At 40.1% G+C, this 20502-nt stretch overlaps 5 gene segments (V, D, J or C); all 5 read left to right on the forward strand.

The window, feature by feature from the left end:
• The first annotated feature begins 923 nt into the window (after positions 1 to 923).
• Positions 924 to 1443, forward strand: LOC114546409 (T cell receptor beta variable 12-5-like). The segment is given in 2 exon segments: positions 924 to 981; positions 1133 to 1443. Coding segments are annotated over 2 exon segments (369 nt in total).
• Positions 1444 to 11652: 10209 nt separating this feature from the next.
• Positions 11653 to 12273, forward strand: LOC114546410 (Ig kappa chain V region BS-5-like). The segment is given in 2 exon segments: positions 11653 to 11768; positions 11852 to 12273. Coding segments are annotated over 2 exon segments (474 nt in total).
• A 519-nt stretch (positions 12274 to 12792) lies between these two features.
• Positions 12793 to 13381, forward strand: LOC114546411 (T cell receptor beta variable 29-1-like). The segment is given in 2 exon segments: positions 12793 to 12886; positions 13047 to 13381. Coding segments are annotated over 2 exon segments (399 nt in total).
• An 804-nt stretch (positions 13382 to 14185) lies between these two features.
• Positions 14186 to 14699, forward strand: LOC114546412 (T cell receptor beta variable 29-1-like). The segment is given in 2 exon segments: positions 14186 to 14241; positions 14374 to 14699. Coding segments are annotated over 2 exon segments (378 nt in total).
• Positions 14700 to 17118: 2419 nt separating this feature from the next.
• LOC114546413 (T cell receptor beta variable 7-2-like) lies at positions 17119 to 18589 on the forward strand. The segment is given in 3 exon segments: positions 17119 to 17206; positions 17311 to 17613; positions 18324 to 18589. Coding segments are annotated over 3 exon segments (615 nt in total).
• The last annotated feature ends 1913 nt before the right edge of the window (positions 18590 to 20502 follow it).

Raw genomic sequence — 20502 nt, forward strand, 5'->3', positions numbered from 1 at the left:
TACAATATATAGAGGTTTACTCCTCGACCTGCGGCCCTTTGCTGCATGTCACTCCCCCTCTCTCTGTCCCCTTTCATGTCTTCATCTGTCCTATGGAAATAAAGGCTTAAATGCCTGAAAAAATTATTTTAAAAAAACATGTAAACATGAACCTGAAAATGAGCACAATATGGGACCTTTAAACTATATTCAATTTTACATACATTTAAAGTGTGTGTGTGTGAGTTAGTCTGTCTCAGCGAGGTTCTGCCCGTGGAGGCATGACATTGTCTTGTCACGCAACAGCTACATGTGCGAGTGCATCTGCATGCCGGATACTAAAACAGACAAGTGAATGCATTTTCTTCTCTCTTCTCTCTTGTCCGTCTGTCTACTATTCCCAGTAGGTCGTCTGGTGTGAGAAGAGAAGGATCCAGAAGCTGAGACGAGAGCAGAGGGCACAGAGGGAAGGCATCTGTACACTCTGGGGCTGTTTTGCTGGATCCAGGGTCAGTGATTTGTACAGAGTGAAAGGCACCCTGAACTACAACGGCTACCACAGCATTTTGCAGCGCCATGCATCTAACTTAAATTGTTCATTTGTTCTATTCTTTCATTTCAGAGTACAATAAGACATTGAACTGCATGAATTTCAATAAAAACTTGGACAAATTGGGGAGTTCTAAAACTTTTGACCGGTAGTGAGTGAATGTGTGTGTGTGTGTGTGTGTGTGTGTGTGTGTGTGTGTGTTGTTTGTGTGTGTATATATGTGATACAGACACATTCAACAGCTGAACAAATCGCCCAGCTCCAACTGTAGGGGGACCTCAATGACCACAAATACTCAGTTACACTTTTGATCAGAAGCCACACAATATATGACACTCCCACGTGCAACTCTTTATCTCTGTGACTACACTGACAGTTTTCTGACTTTCTGAACATGGACAACATCAAACACGCTCTCATCAGCTTGGTACTATTTCTGCTCTGCATAAAAGGTAAAGTCCAAAGAAACCAGAACACAATACTGACTTACACGACAATTAGAGGGATAACAAGTTCAAAATTTCAAGATGACTTAATGGTCTGGTCTGCTGTATACAAGATAACATTTTTCACTTTTAAGTTTACCGTTTTTTTTACACACAGGTCTTATTGATGGGAGTGATGTCTCCCAGACTGACATACTTTGGAAAGACCAGGGCGACAATGCAACAATGAACTGCAGCCACACCAAGGGTGCGGACTACTTCCAGATGTATTGGTACAGACAACTGTCAGGAGAAACAATGAAACTAATCGTGTTCACAAGAACCGCCAGCAAAGACCATGATTTTGGAGAGTTCAGCAAAGAGAAATTCTCAGCCACCAAGCCATACGCTGAGAGTGGGACATTCACAGTGAAGAATCTGGAGCCAGAAGATAAAGGCTTGTATTTCTGTGCTGCGAGTAAACAGTGATACAGGCACATTCAACAGCTGAACAAAAACCCCAGTGCACCGTTGGCTCTATTAGTGAGTCTATTTATCTGCTGTACTGTAGGGGGACCTCAAGGACCACAAATACTCAGTTACACTTTTGATCAGAAGCCACACAATATATGACACTCCCACCTGCAACTCTTTATCTCTGTGACTACACTGACAGTTTTCTGACTTTCTGAACATGGACAACAACAAACACGCTCTCATCAGCTTGGTACTATTTCTGCTCTGCATAAAATGTAAAGTCCAAAGCAACCAGAACACAATACTGACTTACACGACAATTAGAGGGATAACAAGTTCAAAATTTCAAGATGACTAAATGGTCTGGTCTGCTGTATACAAGATAAAATGTTCACTTTTAAGTTTACCTTTTTTATTTATTTATTTATTTTTCTTATTGAGGGGAGTGATGTCACCCAGACTGAACTACTTTGGAAAGACCAGGGCAACAATGCAACAATGAACTACAGCCACACCAAGGGTGCTCTGTTCTTCCAGATGTACTGGTACAGACAGCTGCCAGGAGAAAAAATGAAACTAATAGGGCGTTTCTCAATACCAAGAATGCAAAGTACGGACTTGTGTTCTTGGGGAGAACGTTCTTGCTGGTTGTTCTTGGAAGAATAAACTTGCAAGTTCACAAGCACAGAAAACGCTGTTAACAGTTTGAGACGATGCGTTCTTCCTGTTATTGCTCAACACCCCCAGCACAGAGGATACCTGCAAGGCTCCAAAAAAACAGCTAGATATAAATACCACAACAATATAACCACTTTGTATTAAAACAATCTCCGGACAAGAAAACCTCATAATGCTACAACTATTGCAATAATATTGAAAAATAAAACTAATTGAGCTTTAATTTTATTGTTTATGGTTTAGCTCAAACACCCTTTACTTATTCAAAAGAGTGGAACGCGATCTCTATTATTAGTGTATAAGTTTAAGTCAGTTTAAATTTAAAAAATCAATAGGCATATGCACTGGTGTGTCCTATGTGTTCTTATTAATATTATGTGGAATTATCATTTCTATATTATTGTAGTGCACTGTATATGCCCAGGGAGATGGAAATTAGAAAGTCAAATTATAAAGGTTGCTGTCTCCCCTTTAGTCTACCTAACATGTCATAGCATGTTACCAATTTATGTACAACTGTTCATTTATTATACAGACTGAAACTCAACTTCTAATAAATCAGAAAACAAATACATCAAAAATATGAACTAAATACAAAATATAATATAGGCTATAGCCTATGTCATAATTTAAACAAGTCTCCCGAAAAGAAACGGGTATATCTCATAGACTAATAATATACAGTCTATGGTATATCTCTCCTCTGCCTGCTGCGCTGTGTGTGTGTGTGTGTGTGTGTGTGTGTGTGTGTGTGTTTATTGAGTTTAACTCCAAAAAGACAGTTAACACAGGTTCCCGTTAATCGTATGACATGTGTTGTGATATTTAAACAAACAATCAGTCAACAGTGAAATAAAAGCCTCTTATTTACGGAACTGGTCTAAAGCGGTCCTATAGCGGGGTCTCCGAGTGTGACTGTCCGAGCGCCGAGCTAGTGGCCCCGGCAGGCGCAAGCTGGCGGGCGCGTCAATTTATGGAGCTCCGAAAACTCCGAAAACTGTGGAGCAAATTGTCAATTCGGCAAAGATTTTCGCAAGACTGCCTGTATTCGAAATCTAAACCTTTCATTTCTAGCCTAAAATGTTCTCAGAAGTGTGGGCTGTCTATGTACTGGAAATCCAACCATCACTGAATGCCGAAATGAATGTTGGGATACAGGTGCTGCGAAGTTCATACAAGTTACCAACAGATGTATCCTCGGTAAATGGGCGTGTCAAGAATACATCCGGGAATTTTAACTGTTCTTGGCGAAATGGGAACTTGTGTATTGGGACAGTACTTTGGCAACACGAGATGACGTTTCACAGGGACACAAGAACACAAGTCAATAGAAGAACACATATTGGGAAACGCCCATAGTGTTCGCAAGACTCAGCAACAACGATCATGATTTTGGAGATTTCAGCAAAAAGAAATTCCCAGCCACCAAGCCTGACACAGAGTTGGACATTCACAGTGAACACAGTTAACCGGTTTGACATTGTAAAAATTCAGGTTTTTTGATATTTTAACGAGTTTCTGTTAATTTGGACTGTTGTGCAAATAAACTACATAGATGAGAGAATAGTTAACATTATCTTAATCATTCATAATTATTTAAAAGCCTCTGAGAGTCCCTTAACAATATAGGCCGTGATGAGACTGAATGAAGAACACAGAATAATGAAAGTATAGTAATAAAAAAAAATTCTCCATGTTCTGTCTTCATGTGCCTGTGGTTAGAATCTAAAATACATTGGGCAGGATGACGCGCTTTCACACCTCTCGGTGCAATTCGCGGGTGACGTTGCATTTTTCATTTGGTTCGGTTTGCTTTCACGCTGCACTATGTCAAACGCACCAAACACTGTAAACACACGTCACGCGGTCGAGACGGTTGCTTGTTTATTGGACAAAATATCCAAAACAGCAAGCAGACACTTCTGGTCTCAGGAATAATGGAGTAACGCCACATTTATAACGTCTCGGGTCTCCTGGTTCTGCTTTGGTGTTTAATATTCAGAAGAAGGCAAACAATGAGCAGCTGACACACAGCGAGTGAAGGAGGGAGATGATGAGGTCACACAGACAACCAGCGATGTGTGGTCAATTGTGTGCAAGGTTGAAATCGCAGGCTAGGAAATGCTCTGTGTTTTTTCACACCGGTAGTTTGTTTGCTTTGGTCCGAATCAGTTGGTAAGTTTGTAAACTTGGAACGATTTGCCCTCGGTCGGTTTGGTCTGGTTTGGTCTCACACCTGGAAAAATCCAAGCATACCAAAATGCGTCATTACAAATCAGGCAAGAACGTCCAGCCCTCTTATTGGTCCGATGTGTCTGGGGGCGGGAGCAAGAAAGTAAATACATGAAGATGGTCCTGTGTTCTGGACTAGTGGTCAAACCAGCTAATTTCATTAAAATTATCAGACATTGTTTTGCAAGAGACGTTACTACATCTGCTCTGGTCACCGAGACTGCGCTCTGCTCTGCCAGTGTATGTCTCCAATAGAGCTGCAGCTATCGATTCTTTTTGTAATCGATTAATCTAGCACTTTATCGATCGATTAATCAGATCATTTGTTTTTGCGTTTTTAAACAACCAAAACAAGGCAAAAAAGCAACATTTTCGGAAAAAAAGCAACATTTGTATTGCCTACAGTGCTTACAATATCATCTCTAAAAAAACTAAACATATTAAGTGCATTTAAGTGCCATATCACATTGTTTTTAAAGATTTTTTTTTTCCAAATGATAAACCTCAAACTAAGGCATACATTAAACATACACAAACATTACATTAAGTTGTGCAACTTAACTTTCAGAACTACAAGTTTCAACCTGAGACTGACCTGTATATACAAATATATGTAAATATTAGTTATACTCAACCTATTTTCATTTATATATTTGATTATGTCACACAGCTCTGTTACACTTATGCTATTAGATCGTTCATCAGCGGTTTCTCCGTAGAGAGAGAGAGAGAGAGGCGCAACAATCAGCTGTTTTTCCGAAGGGATAGTGTTGAAGTTAAAAAGTTAAAACCCGGCTTATGTTTTGAAAACAATGTTTAATGGGTCCTGCAGCTAAAGTTAATCAAGTAACTACACTAATCAGCATTTGACTGCCTCACCCAAAACCTAGCTTCTAAAGAATTAATCAGGTCATGTCTGACATTTAGCATATGAAGAAGACTCATTGTCCCCACAGGAAAGGTAACTATTGTTTCTGGTTTTGGGGAGCCACTCCCTGCAGGGCCAGACGTGATTAGAACAAAGGAAATGCAAACTCTGTAAACTTGAACAGAATCGGCACTACCATGTGAAACGACCTTTGACTGTGACCTGGGGTAAACCTAAAATCAGAGGTGTGTCTTTAATCAGAGACCCACAATTCCACAGGAATATAATTCGCAAACTGAGGTGATTTCGGCACTTCAATCTGTGACCCCGACAGGGGAAGCACGTTGATGTCCGCTGTTTACAGCGTATTGTTTGTCATGTCACATGACTTTTCTTCTGTAACTCCGCAAGGAGCAGCATGAGATCAGTCCGCTGTCAGCTGCAGTGTTTTATGTTTTATGTTTGTGTTTTGACTGTTGTTTTCATGCAGTTTCATTAAACCTTTTGCTTAACTTTCAATTCAACCCCAGCCTTCTCCTTCCTCCTCCAGAAATCAAAGAACACGTCTTTTAGAGATTTCTTAACAATAGTCAACACGTCAGCTCTTTAGATCAGATCGTGGTCACCACTACGTATTTTCTTGTCTTTGTTTTTGGTAGTTGTTGTGTTTGGTGTAGTTTCATCGTCCATACGACTGTGATTTACTTTTGTCGGTCCGCTTCGTGGAATGGAGGATTAAGTTAGACTCCATGTTTTCTGTTGAGATGCTTAAGCACTGACGTTGTGCTATTATCGTGGTAAGCTAGCTTGATTTTGCAGTAGACACACTGTACAGAGTTTTAGTTTTAATTACGTTTGAACTGATTCCAAACTTTGGACACTTTCGGTCGTTTTCTCCAGCCTGTCTCTTCTCTTAGCCCCTCGCTATTTACGCTCTGGCATGTGTCGCCAGCAGCAGACTGAGCAGCGTCTGTGCGACAGTAATAATGATCCGTGCGGAAACACCGTCCGTCAGCGATAAAACGTTGGTAACATTGATTTAACGAAGCTTCGAGGTAAGTCATTTTGCATCGAGGATTTTTTGTAATCGAATTATTCGAGTTACTCGAGGAATCGTTTCAGCCCTAGTTTCCAAATTTAGCGGCGTCTGGTTTGACCACGGAGTTGCAAGTGACTGCATCGCAGATTGCTAAACACACCTGACTACAGGAGACACTTGCTCAGATTGGAGGAGTATGTATAGTTGGTGCGGTTCGAGTACGGATCACATTCTCTCACCACAAATGAACTGCTCCAGAGTTCGATTGAAAGCGTACCAAGACCCCCTCTTCAAGCAGGTCTCGGTGCGCTTGCTTTTGGTGCGCACCAGAGTTCGATTGCCGCATTCTCACCTGCCCAAACGAACCGCACCAGCGGGACAAACAAACTCTAGTTCGATTCAATCGAACTAAAGGCTGTCTGTGTGAAAACATCCTTACAGTCATCTGATAAGGAATTAAATAAAACACTAATGACCAAAGATATGTTACTCTAGAGGAGAGGCGGGTACCAAATCATGTCACACTCCCACAAACTGCCGCACCGATCTGAAATAACTATCAGCCATAGAGTACGTAAATATCTGTAAAATTTGAAAAACACTTCCAAACCTTCTTACTCAAGCAATTTAACGTATTTTTCACACCAGCAGGGGGTAGCAAACCTCAACAAATGAAATGAGGATGTCAATAGGACTGGGTTAAACCAATCAATTCCTCAATCAAAACCAAATCTTTGTTCAAGTGATCTGACATCAATTAATAAAATCTCGAAATCAATCTTTTATTATGTTAAATATGTTCATATAATGTTAGTCTTGTTAAGTAAAATGCACTTTAAACAAATATTTTGGGGGTCAGTTCTTAATACATTAACCTGGTGCATTATAAAAAAAGAATTGAGGGGTTGCTTTTTGCTTGCAGTATAATTTGCAGCATCAGTTCTGAGAATCTTTTATATCCAAGCAAAATTTGTATTGTAAATGAAATTTCCCTACCCTAATTGATATTAGAATCGAAAATGTGATCGAATCTGGACCTTGTGAATTGGAATCAGATCAATTCAGGAAATCATTGGCAATACCCAGCTCTAGATCCCAACCTACACTTCCAGTGACTAGACTAGATAACTCTACTTCCTCCCTCCTGATAAAGCTGTGACGTAGAGCCCTCTCTGACACCACCCCTGTTCATTGAACTGTAAATAGTGATGCACTCTGTTCCACAGATGCTGAGCTGTCAGGACTGGAAAGGAGAGCTGATAGTTGAGCGTCAAATCTCATCTTCTTTTAACATGATATGTATGGTCTTTACATTCTGTTTTCTTTATCTGCCGGGAAATAATGGTGAGAAATTAAAAGAAATATTCCAAAAAGAGTTAGACACTGCAGAGTTAATAATTTCAGTATTTAAAATCTTGTCTGTTTTTTTTTCCCCACAGGTGCCTCTAATACCAACAGTGTCTTCCAAACGCCTCCTTTCATCATTAAGAGAAGTGGTGAATCGGTTGCCAGTGAGATCAAGTGTTCACACAGCATAACAAATTATGATAAAATTCTCTGGTACAGACAGGACGAACAGAAAGCTCTAAAGTTCCTGGGATATCTGAATGTGATCCACCCATACCCCGAGGACGACGTGAAAGGAAAAATCAGCATTGATGGAGTTGGCAGTACACATTCCAGCCTCAGCGTTTCTAATTTGTCATTAAATGACAACGGTGTGTATTTCTGCGCTGCCAGTCAGCACAGTGCTGCAGATTCCCCTCAAGTCAATACAAAAACTCTCCTTAGTCTGCAGACAGACAACATGTTGAGTCTCTTGAACACCTGCAGCCAGGCTCCAACTGAGACTTAAGATGTTATCAACTGTTCTGGCACAATTATGACCTCTTCTGACACTACACTCTTTTCTTTTTAAGATTATTTCGGGAGAGGGGGCGTGACTCAAGGACTGAGCCTTTGCACATGGGGCGCACCATGAGTGAACCGTTTTTAAGGTTTACATTTAATAGTAAAAAGAAACATCCCTGTCAATTTTAAACTCTGGATGTGAGTGGATCACATGGTATATAGAAGCGGCAGGACCACAAAGGTCACTACCAGAGGGACTGTGTTGTACATCAGACATAGCAAGTTTGGGTCTCGAGTCAGAGCCACAACTACTGGAATAGTCTTCCTATTGAATTTAAAATCAAACCAAGTTTGCTAACATGAGTAATCATACCACCTCATCTCTGGCACCTTCCTTTACATACTCTCATTGTTTTTACATGCGTCTGTTACTTCTGTAATGTATTTATGCATTTTATTGTATTGTAGAGATGCACCAATCTAACACAGACTCAAATAGCTGGATTGAGAATCCGTGACGATGGGGCCGATCTATTCAATTCTATGTTTATATACTAAATACGTTAATAACGTTCTCGTTAAAGCTTTGACCTATGTGTTGCTGCATTTAAAAGGTTTATGCTTTGATAGGTGAAATAATCAAGCCTGCATGTACTCAAATGTATTTTCATATTTCATATGTTCTATAATGTGTTACAACGATCGAGGGAGAAGGTCACAGGGAAGCAAAGAGGCCACTATGCGTGCGATGGTGGGATCTGGTTCAGATGTTTAAGTTAATAACAAATTAGAGGCCCTGATTGAGTAACTGATTGAGTAACAGATGGCCTTTGGAGGGGGCCTACAGGATGCTTGAATCTATCAGAGCATCGGAACCGGTCAGTATTAGGATAATATCATGGATGAGGGTTTCCAGACGTGAGTTTCAGGATCTATAAGACTATAAGGTCGATCCGAAGTTCGGAGAGAGCACTTGGGTCTGTGCAGCAGTGCATGGCAAGGCGCTCTCCCTCATCAGAATCTTGTTCAATATTGAATAAAGCTGCCTATAATCTGAAATCATCGTCATCTTTGAGCATCTCCATCATCAATTTACAGAGAGTTCCATCTCTCACGCTTGAATTGTAATTCCTGTTAATTTTAAAGATTTATAACTAAGTTGCTGGTGATTTAATATTTGAATTATAAATAACAATTCTGTATGTAGAGCTGGGCGATATGGAGAAAGTTGTTGTTGTTCGGACAGAACTGCCCCCACTGCTAAAGAAAAATCCTAAAGATAAATAAATTAAGCCATTTAATTTTTTTAATACAATGTATGCTAGTTTGACATTTTAAAAACATCTTTAAAACTGCTGTTCAGCTACCAGAACACGATAGATAGATAGATAGATAGATAGATAGATAGATAGATAGATAGATAGATAGATAGATAGATAGATAGATAGATAGATAGATAGATAGATAGATAGATAGATAGATAGATAGATATTGTACCAGTTTCTGCTATTACAGTAGCAGTATTTTGCAGCCCTGAGTGCTTTTTAGTGTTGGTGTTGTATTCATTGAAATGTTTAACCTTTCAATCATGGAATCAAACGTTAAAATTGAAAAAGATTTATCTTGATAAAAGATTTCAGTAAAATACATAATTCCTAAATAACATATCTTCTCATCGACAAGCTGAACTATTCCAAAGTCTAAAGTTTATTTAACGGAGAGCAGAATGTCCCTGCTGTAAGAAAGGTAGCAGCTGCAGTAAAGCCTTCAGACTCCAGAACCACTTCATATAGTGTTAAGTTGGAAATGAGAGACCGGCTTCAGTTTACAGAAAATAAAAGAAGTTCAATATATAAAACCTTTGCTGTCGAGTTTTCAACATGATTGTGTTAGTTTAAAAACATCCTATTTTTAAAAGACAAATAGACAAATAAGGGAATTTTTTTCAATTTTGTTGTTGTTTTATTTCAATAATTTTTCTGTTGTGTCAGGAAAACCGGCTCACCCGGAGTGACCCTACACTTCTTTAGTGGAACCTGCTAGTCTTTGGAGTGTGGCAGGAAACTGGATCAGCCAGAGTAACAATATTCTTCTTTAGTGGAACCTGCTAGTCTTTGGAGAGTGGTAATAAACTGGATCACCCAGAGTAACAATATTCTTCTTTAGTGGAACCTGCTAGTCTTTGGAGAGTGGTAATAAACTGGATCACCCAGAGTAACAATATTCTTCTTTAGTGGAACCTGCTAGTCTTTCGAGTGTGGTAATAAACTGGATCAGCCAGAGTAACAATATTCTTCTTTAGTGGAACCTGCTAGTCTTTGGAGAGTGGTAATAAACTGGATCAGCCAGAGTAACAATATTCTTCTTTAGTGGAACCTGCTAGTCTTTGGAGAGTGGTAATAAACTGGATCACCCAGAGTAACAATATTCTTCTTTAGTGGAACCTGCTAGTCTTTGGAGAGTGGTAATAAACTGGATCACCCAGAGTAACAATATTCTTCTTTAGTGGAACCTGCTAGTCTTTCGAGTGTGGTAATAAACTGGATCAGCCAGAGTAACAATATTCTTCTTTAGTGGAACCTGCTAGTCTTTGGAGAGTGGTAATAAACTGGATCACCCAGAGTAACAATATTCTTCTTTAGTGGAACCTGCTAGTCTTTGGAGAGTGGTAATAAACTGGATCAGCCAGAGTAACAATATTCTTCTTTAGTGGAACCTGCTAGTCTTTGGAGAGTGGTAATAAACTGGATCAGCCAGAGTATGGCCACGCTTGCTTCTCCTTTTTGTGAGGCTGCAGTCCCAATCACTGAGCTGCCATGTGGCCCCAGAAGAGGAGGGAGAGAGGATGGACGGGAGATAGATGGAGAAGAGAATGCCCAGTTCACACAAGACTTCACGCAAGTCTGGTGGTAGAGGGTAGTAGGTGGGGAAGGGGCTGGGGGAAGCAGCTCACATGATCCCATCACACAACGCAGGGACACTCCTTCCTGCAGCTCTTCATGCCTCTATAGCCAGGCTATGTGAGACTCTGGCAGTTTGTGTCTAACAACATGGATGTCATGATTAAAAGAGGCCTCCTCAGATTATCGGTTAGTGTCTTTTTGCTGTGGACTACAGGTCAATTACAATGTAATATACTGTGGATCTGGATTTTACAGTTGAACTTTACAGTTCAAGCGTTTGCTCTCATTAGAACAGTTTGTCAGTTTAGAAGCGATGTCAACGAATAGCATACAAATCAAAAAGATGAGCTTTAGTAACCTTTACTGCTTTACACACAGGTGTAATTGATGGGACTGGTATTAGCCAGACCTCAGTACAGTGGAAATACAAGGGTTAAAATGCAACAATGAACTTGAGCCTTCACCCAACCTTCAGTCACTCACACCTGCAGTATTTCTCACACCTACAGGGGGAGACAAACTAAATAGCTGAAACCTTCCATTTCCACAGAGATTACACTATCAGCAGGGCTATACCCTGCTGATAAAGTATAAGCTGTGATGTAGACAACAGACACCTCCCCTGGTTGTGTTATATTAACAGTGAGAGTGATGAGCTGGCGTCTACAGGTGCTGAACTGACAGGAAGGCCGATAGTAGTAGAACTTCTTAACTATGATGTTTCTGGTCTTTATATTAGGTTTCCTTCATCTGCCGGGGAATAAAGGTGAGAATTTCAAACAGAGTAGGACAACGCACGGCTAATAATTAAAAAGTAGGTTTAAAATAGCATCTTTTCCCCCCCCACAGGTGCCTCTAACACCAACAGTGTCTTCCAAACGCCTCCTTTCATCATTAAGAGAAGTGGTGAATCGGTTGCCAGTGAGATCAAGTGTTCACACAGCATAACAACTTATGATGGAATTCTGTGGTACAAACAGGACGAACAAAAAGCTCTAAAGCTCCTGGGATATCTCAATCTGGACAGCCAATACCCCGAGGACGACGTGAAAGGAAAAATCAGCTTCGACGGAGATGGCCGTAAAGATTCCAGCCTCAGCGTTTCTGATCTGTCATTAAATGACAACGGTGTGTATTTCTGCGCTGCCAGTCAGCACAGTGCTGCAGATTCCCCTCAAGTCAATACAAAAACTCTCCTTAGTCTGCAGACAGACAACATGTTGAGTCTCTTGAACACCTGCAGCCAGCCTCCATCTAAACAGAGCCTTTGAAGATTTTATCACCTTTTTATTTATTTTTTTTCAAACACAATTTTGAGCCCATCGGAGGTCATGTTATAGGCCCAAAATTTCACATTCGTCATCAACCTTGGATGTGCAGAACATCAGTTTTGAGATAGTGTCTCCTGGACCTGGAACTACAGAGAGAGCTAATAAAAAAAAAAAACATTCAAACTGTTCTGATTCCTTCAGTCTGTTCAGGTTTATCTTTTGGTTCATTAAAAAAAACAAAAACAAAACACATATCCCCACATTTTGTAATAAGTCTTCATCTCTCATGACATTCTTTAGTACAGAAATATCATCCATATTCTGTTCCAGGATCATCACAAAATACATCACATAATATTTGTCTTCCTCAGCCTTATCGATGTTACTGAACTTAATTACAGGTAGCATGTCATGGCAGTGATTAACGGTAGGGGGACCTACTGTACCACTTAGACACCCACCTATCTACACTTTAATGCAATGACACTCCCACCTTCGACTCTTCATGTCTCTGTCACTACTTGAGACTGGTAGTTTGTCTAACAGAACATGAGTATCATCATAACCAACCAATACCTCCTTACTTTGTCAGTCTTTTTGCTGTGGACTACAGGTAATTCACAATAAAATCACCTACGTACAACTTTACATTTAATTACTTTTTCATGTTTTTGCTCTAATTTTAATTGATTGCCGTTAAGTTGAAACTGATCTCCGATAAAGGAATGCTGAGTAAAAGTTTATGAGTTGATAACTTTCTATTCTACACACAGGTCCCATTAGTGGGAGTGATGTCACCCAGACTGACATACTGTGTCAAAGTAAGGGTGAAGATGCAACAATGAACTGCAACCACACCAAGGGTGCTGGCTACAGCCAGATGTACTGGTACAGACAGCTGCCAGGAGAAACAATGAAACTAATCGTGTTCACAAGATTCGGCATCGACGATCATGATTTTGGAGAGTTCAGCAAAGAGAAATTCTCAGCCACCAAGCCTGACGCTGAGAGTGGGACATTCACAGTGAAGAATCTGAAGCCAGAAGATAAAGGCTTGTATTTCTGTGCTGTGAGTCAACACAGTGATACAGACACATTCAACAGCTGAACAAAAACCCCAGAGCACCGTTGGCTCTATTAGTGAGTCAGTTTATCTGCTGTACAGTAGGGGGACCTCAAGTACAATCACAGAACATTGCATCATACAGTCACCTCCACCTATAACTCTTCATATCTGTGCTGTAGGGGTGTAAAGATATATCTATCAAGATTAAAATATCAATTCAATGATCAACGATCCAATATTATCAATGCAAAGTGAAATATTGATACATATCACGTGTAAAAAGCCACTTTATTTTAGATTCTCCAAGAATAGTTTGTTATTGGGCGCCTGGGTAGCTCACCTGGTAGAGTGCTAGTCCATATATAGAAGTTTACTCCTCAAAGCAGCGGGGGCAGGTTCGACTCCGACCTGTGGCCCTTTGCTGTATGTCATTCTCCCTCTCTCTCCCCTTTCATGTCTTCAGCTGTCCTGTCAAATAATGGCCTAAAATGCCCCAAAAAACAACTTAAAAAATAAAAAAAGTTTATTAATTTAAAAGCCTAGAAGAGCTCAGTTTTAAAATGGACTAATTATATTTAAGTTGCCTTTTTGAGTTGCTATAAATGTAACTGTGTTAAATAGGGTTATGATATTGTCTTATATTGATCACACGCCCCTGCACTGAATGTGTATCGTGACACACTTTACAGTAAGATACCAGCAAATATCATATGGTTGTCCAAAGAATCGCTATAATATCGTGTTGTGATAAAACTATTGTGATTTACACCCCTACTCTGCTGTAACCCCTCCCATCACACAGACTGACAGGGACTCTGGTCTCGGAGTTCATTTAGCTCACAACACAGTAATGGTGACAGCAGGTCTGATCAGAGCCTCTGCAGCTCTGCTCTGGATTGTAGGTACTGTACATTAGAGGAGGAGCTGCTGCTTTAGCTTTACATGCTGCTAATGAGTTGATGCTGACCATATTGATTGTTGGTGGTCCTGGAACATGAGGTCACGGTTTTATTTTTTATTTCTTACCCTCACAGGTCTAATTGATGGGAGTGATGTCACCCAGCAGCCTCTGCTGTGGAGGCCCGAGGGTCAGTCGGCCACAATCAACTGCAGTCACACTAAGGATGCTACTTTTTTCCAGATGTACTGGTACAGACAGCTGCCAGGGGAGGGAATTAAGCAAATCGTTTTCACAACTCCATCTCCCCCACATAAATATGAAAGTGGCTTCAGTGAGGAGAAATTTCCAGCAACAAAGAGCGATGCTCTGACTGGATCTTTGACGGTGGAGAAGCTGCTGCCTGAGGACAGAGGAGTGTATTTTTGTGCTGTGAGTCAACACAGTGATGCAGGTGACTGAGACAGCTGTACAAATACTCATGTGAATAGAAGATAACAGTCTCTTTGATGGACTACAGAGGGAGCTCTAAACTAACACTGATACTGATATCTGTTACCAACTGCACATGTAGATTCCTGTTAGCATTCAGGTAGGGCTGCGACTATTTTCATTGTCGATTCATCGGTCGAATGTTCTCTAGATTAATTGATTGTTGTTTGGTCTAGAAATTATGCGTTTCCCAAAAGCCCAAGAGGACGACCTCAAAAGGTCTTGTTTTGTCCACAAGATATTACGTTTACTGTCACAGAGGAGAGAAGAACCTAGAACATATTCACACTAAGTCTTTGTTATATAGTTACCTGTCACAAGGTGACAGTACAGTATGTCAGTGAAACATAATGTTTTACTTTTTTTAATAAAAAAATGAATCAAACGGATTATCAAAATAGTTGGTGATTAATTTAATAGTTGGCAACTAATCAGTTATCTTTTCAGTTCTACATTCAGTATTATTTGTAGTAATAGTGGCTGTGCAAAAGATAATTTCAACATGTGGAAAAAGAAATGTTCTTTGCAGGATCAATAATGTCACAATGAATGTAACTCCACATGTACTCTGTACTCTAACTGGACATGTTTCCAGGTATTTGTACAGTCCCTATTTGGATTGCGTTGTGTTCTAAACTTTCAAACCTATTCAGGAAAGGGAGAGTGGTGGAAGAGCTCAATGTTGTTTAAGCATGAAAGTTCATAGAAACAGTAATGTACCTTGACAAAATCATTTTAACTCAAGGTCCACTTACTGGACCCTTTTACCAATGACCATAAGATAGCTTTGAGTTCACTTTATGTTATAATTTCTTATCACTCAATGAATGTCTGTATATTACCAAACATCTATTAACATACACAATTGTTTGAGAATGCATTTGTTACAGGCAAACATACAGCAGAACACCACAACTATCACATTTCAAAGATTGTAATCATCATGTAGTTTCATTAAGCATGTAAACGTATAACGAATGCTTTTTGCATGCTTATTGAGGTCATTTAATAGACAAACACTGGGCAGAACATAGTCCAACTTACAAATGTTTCTCATGCGGTTAAAGGTCTTTTAATGTCAGCGATGTTTTTAAATAGAGGGGTAAAACAGGCCAATAAGAGGTAGCTCATGTCAGGAAGTCAGTATATACATTATGCAGTATCTCACAAAAGTGAGTGCACCCCTCACATTTTAGTAAATATTTCATTATATCTTTTAATGGGACAACGCTGAAGAAATTACACTTTGCTACAATGTAAAGTATTAAGTGTACAGCTTGTATGTAAATGTGCTGTCCCCTCAAAATAACTCAACACACAGCCATTAATGTCTAAACCACTGGCAACAAAAGTGAGTACACCACTATGTTAAATTCCCATAGAGGCAGGCAGATTTTTATTTTAAAAGGCCAGTTATTTCATGGATCCAGGATACTATGCATCCTGATAAAGTTCACTTGGCCTTTGAATTAAAATAGCCCCACATCATCACATACCCTTGACCATACCTAGAGATTGGCATGGGGTACTTTCCATAAAATCATCTCTCAATGCAAATCAAACCAGCTATTAGGCTAACCGAAATAAAACCACCTCATGTCCCTGTACAGCCTCTGGCTTTAACGTACATCTACGGCGGCGGCTTTCATGACTTCACCTGGAACTCCCAAGCCGCAAGTGAGTCCATTTCTCTCTGCCGTTGTCTATCACAACCTAACGTGTGCTCTGATAGCGCTTGTTTTAACGGACCTCTATAACATCAGTTAACTTTAACCAGACCGGTTCTTTGTGAAAAACAACAACGGCAGAGAGAAACAGACGTAACTAAACATGCTTGCTGTCTGGGAGTTCCGGGTGAACTCATCAAAGACGGTACCGTACGCTGGCTGTGTGGTGACGCCAGGCTTCAAAGCAACGGGCTGTGGGGTCCAGAAGACTGACGTTTACGGTTTTGTAAACCACGCTCTCTTTGCCCCCTCCACTCCACACCATAACAGAAAGTTGAAACTATAAGAAAACACTAATGACTGACTGGAGCCGTCATAAATGATTGTAAAAAACAATTTTCATTCACTTAATGTAAAGTTAACGCATTGTCAAGGGAAACTTAACATTCTCACAATATAAAAAAGACTTCTGCTCTACTTATAACTAACAGACATACTCAAATTTACCGTTAACACCTGGGTTTCATTCATTTCAGGTCTCTGTCATATTGTTTCCTGTCATAAGGTGGCAGTACAGTATGTCAGTGTGTGATGTGGTGTTTAGTGTCAGTTCAGGAGGACAATGAATTATCACACCACCCACACTAAAAAAAAGTTAGATTTCCTGATGGGAGGGTTTACCCAGCAATATTCAGTAGAACTGCAGTGATGAAAACACAGTAGAGATAACAAGGTTCTAAAATTCAGTCTTTAAACACAACAAGATGATCGTAGTCTTCTGCATAGCCCTCAATGTCATACTGGTTTCAGGTAATGTACGTTTTCAAAACATTATCTAAAACTCTTGTTCTTTTACTTGTATGAGGACTCACACTCATACTAATGTGTCTGTTCTGTTGGTGCTTTTTCCACAGGTTCCTCTCTCAGTGACAAAGTCTACCAGACTCCAGCTAATGTAATGTACAACGAACAAGGAAAAACAGCCAAAATCCACTGTTCACACAGTATTGACAGCTACAACCGAATCCTCTGGTACAAGCAATCAAACAGACAACTGCAGCTCCTGGGATACATGTTAGCAACCAGTGGAAACCCAGAGGCTGGTCTGGGTGTGAAGATAGAAGGGAGTGCAGATAAAGACCAGACCTGCACATTAACAATTGAAAAACTCAGCCTGAACAGCAGTGCAGTGTACTTCTGTGCTGCTAGTTTACACAGTGCTAAATATTACTGCTCCTCTGTACAAAAACCTCATCACACTCATTCTTTATCTCTGTATTAAAGCTCACAGTGCCTCCGTGCACCTGGAATAAGCCTGTCTAACCAATGTCGGTCTCTCTTCTGATTAAGATCCAAAATTAGAATGGGAGGTCCTTTCTGTAGAGCGATGCCTTTAACCTCCCACCTCCCATTATAAAAAGCAGCCTCAGACATTCATCAGGTCTGCTGTGGCGGAGTCTCATGTTAACAGGATCACTATTATGACTCAAGTTCTCATTACATTTGTAGTCTTGTCTCTGTGGCTTCAAGGTACAAGGCTAAACATTGATATTTTTGTAAAGTGAAAGAGATAGATTTATTGTTATCTAGTTTATTTACTAAAATGAAAACAGGCTGATGAAGACCTATACATGCAGTCTCAAATTCTGACTATAAATCAGGGCTAACAAAGATTCAGTAATAGTAGACTTAAGAGAAATTATTTGATTATTTTTGTCTACATGCATAAAGATAAATCACCATTAAAATTAAAGAGAATCCAGCATGGGAAAATGTTGACCTAATAGTTAAAATATTACGTTAATAACGTTTTCGAACTAAAAGCAAAACTATTTATATTTAATGTTGTATTTTCTCCACACAAGTCAGTGCCAAGATGTGAGCCAACACCCTGAAATCAGTTGGAGTTATGTTTCCCAATCTGCAGAGATGAACTGCAGCCACAACAAAGATATTTCTCATAACCAGATGTACTGGTACAGACAGCGTCCAGGGGAGACCATGACCCTCGTTGTCTACACAGCTGTTGGTGGACAGCCAGACTACGGGGGGGCTCCTCAAACCAAATATTCAGCCATCAAAGAAATCACTGAGAGCGGGGCTCTTACTGTGAAAGACTTGCAGCTTGAGGACAGCGCTGTGTACTTCTGTGCCGTCAGTAAACACAGTGATGTGACAAGTATGAGCAGCTGAACAATAACTGGTTGCCAACACATTTGGTGAGCGGATTAGGAACCAAATGTTTGCTTTGATATCGTTCCAGCAGGCGGCGCTGGAGTTCCAGAAATACTCTTCAGTTCAACACATGAAGCACTAGGAAATATGATGTAGCAGGTTACAGAGGAGGGCATTAATAAAAGAGTCTAGTGAACTGTTGTTGGAGTCAAGCGCTTGGAGCCACTCAGTGTTCTGTGTTCATTCAGACAGACAGGAGGGCAACATGCCAACATTATTCCTCTTCTCTTGGCTCATTGGTAATCATTTTTATAACTCAGGAATACCACCTGATCTAAAGTTTCTATGTGGTTCATTCATTTTCTTTCCCTCTGTCTGTCTTCCTTTCTAGGGGTTTGTCTGGGTGATGAAGTCTACCAAACTCCTCCAGAACTTCTCAGAAGACCTGGAGACAAAGTCGAGCTGGTCTGCAGCCATGAAAGGAGCTACTTCAGTCATGCAGTGGTACCAGAAATCAGCTGGAGATGAGCTCTGAAACGCATTGGACATGTGTATTACAGCAACATAGAGCAGGAGAAGTCTTTCAAAGAGCATTTTAACATCACTGGAGATATGAGTGGAGACGGAGCAAAGAACAGCTCTCTGGTTATATACAACCTGAAGGCCCCTGAGCACAGTGCGGTGGACTACTGTGCAGCTAGCAGGGCACACTGACTGAACATCCCCTCTCCGTTAGACAAAAACTCTCAACCAACTTTGATCAACATGTATGGTTTTGAATAAGAACCCCTCCCAGCCAGCTGCTCTTGATTCGCTGCCATCGTCTGTCAGACATTATACAGTGATGCCGTTTCATCTTCACTTCCTTTAACGTTTCAGTAGAGGCCTCAGTTGGATCTCCATCGCTCACAGGACCCAGGTTGATATTACTCTCAGCGACTTACACCTCAAACTCTAGGATACATACTTCGCAAAAGTAATCTATAAAAGGCGTTTGAGTAACGTATTCATTTTTAGCAAGTCAAAATGATCACTTTTCTTTTTTTCTGTTGCCTAGCAGGTAATGACTTAAATACAATTAGATCCTACTGTATGAAAGTGGAAATGGCTTCATTTTAAATGTATAATCTATCACAATGAATACGTTCTTGATTTTCTCTGCCTAGGTGTGTGTCTGGGTCTTGATGTCCAGCAGTCTCCCTCTGATCTCATCACCAAATCTGGAGACAAAGTGGAGATATTCTGCAGCCATGATAAAACTGACTACAGGGTGATGCTCTGGTACCAGCGCTCACCTGGAGACACGGCTATGAAACTCATTGGATATTTGAACTATAAAGCTGCCACAAAGGAAGAGCCATATAAAGAACATTTTAATATGTCTGGAGATTTGGGGGTTAATACAGTAAAAAACACCTCTCTAATCATCCAAGTGGTTGGTCCTGAGCAGGATGCAGTGTACTACTGTTCAGCTAGCAAAGCACGCTGACAAATATCCCCTCTGAACCTAACAAAAACTCCACACAGTTCTTTATCATCAGTGGTTTTGAATAAGACAAGCTCCGAGACACCTGCTACTGTGGTTGTATTTTGGTTTGATGCAATCAGACCGACATTAACTAACGTGACACTTTTTATATCTTATCGCTTCAGTCTAGGGCTACAACTAACAATCATTTTAATAATCGATTAATCTGTTGATTATTTTTGCGATTAATCGATGAATCGGATTAAAAAAAAAAAAGCATTCATTTACGTAAACTCAATGCATACTTAAATACATACTTGTTGTTTTAGTTAATAGTTGTGTAAAGGTAAGTAACTCAAAGAGCAGATACAGACAAGACACACAGACAGACAGACTTGAAGCTTATTCATTCAATTATTACCATCATTGTACTAAGTGCAAGTTAAGTTCATATATACAACAC

The sequence above is a fragment of the Perca flavescens genome, chromosome 20 (genome assembly GCF_004354835.1).
Source record: "Perca flavescens isolate YP-PL-M2 chromosome 20, PFLA_1.0, whole genome shotgun sequence".
In the NCBI taxonomy this organism is placed as follows: Eukaryota; Metazoa; Chordata; class Actinopteri; order Perciformes; family Percidae; genus Perca; species Perca flavescens.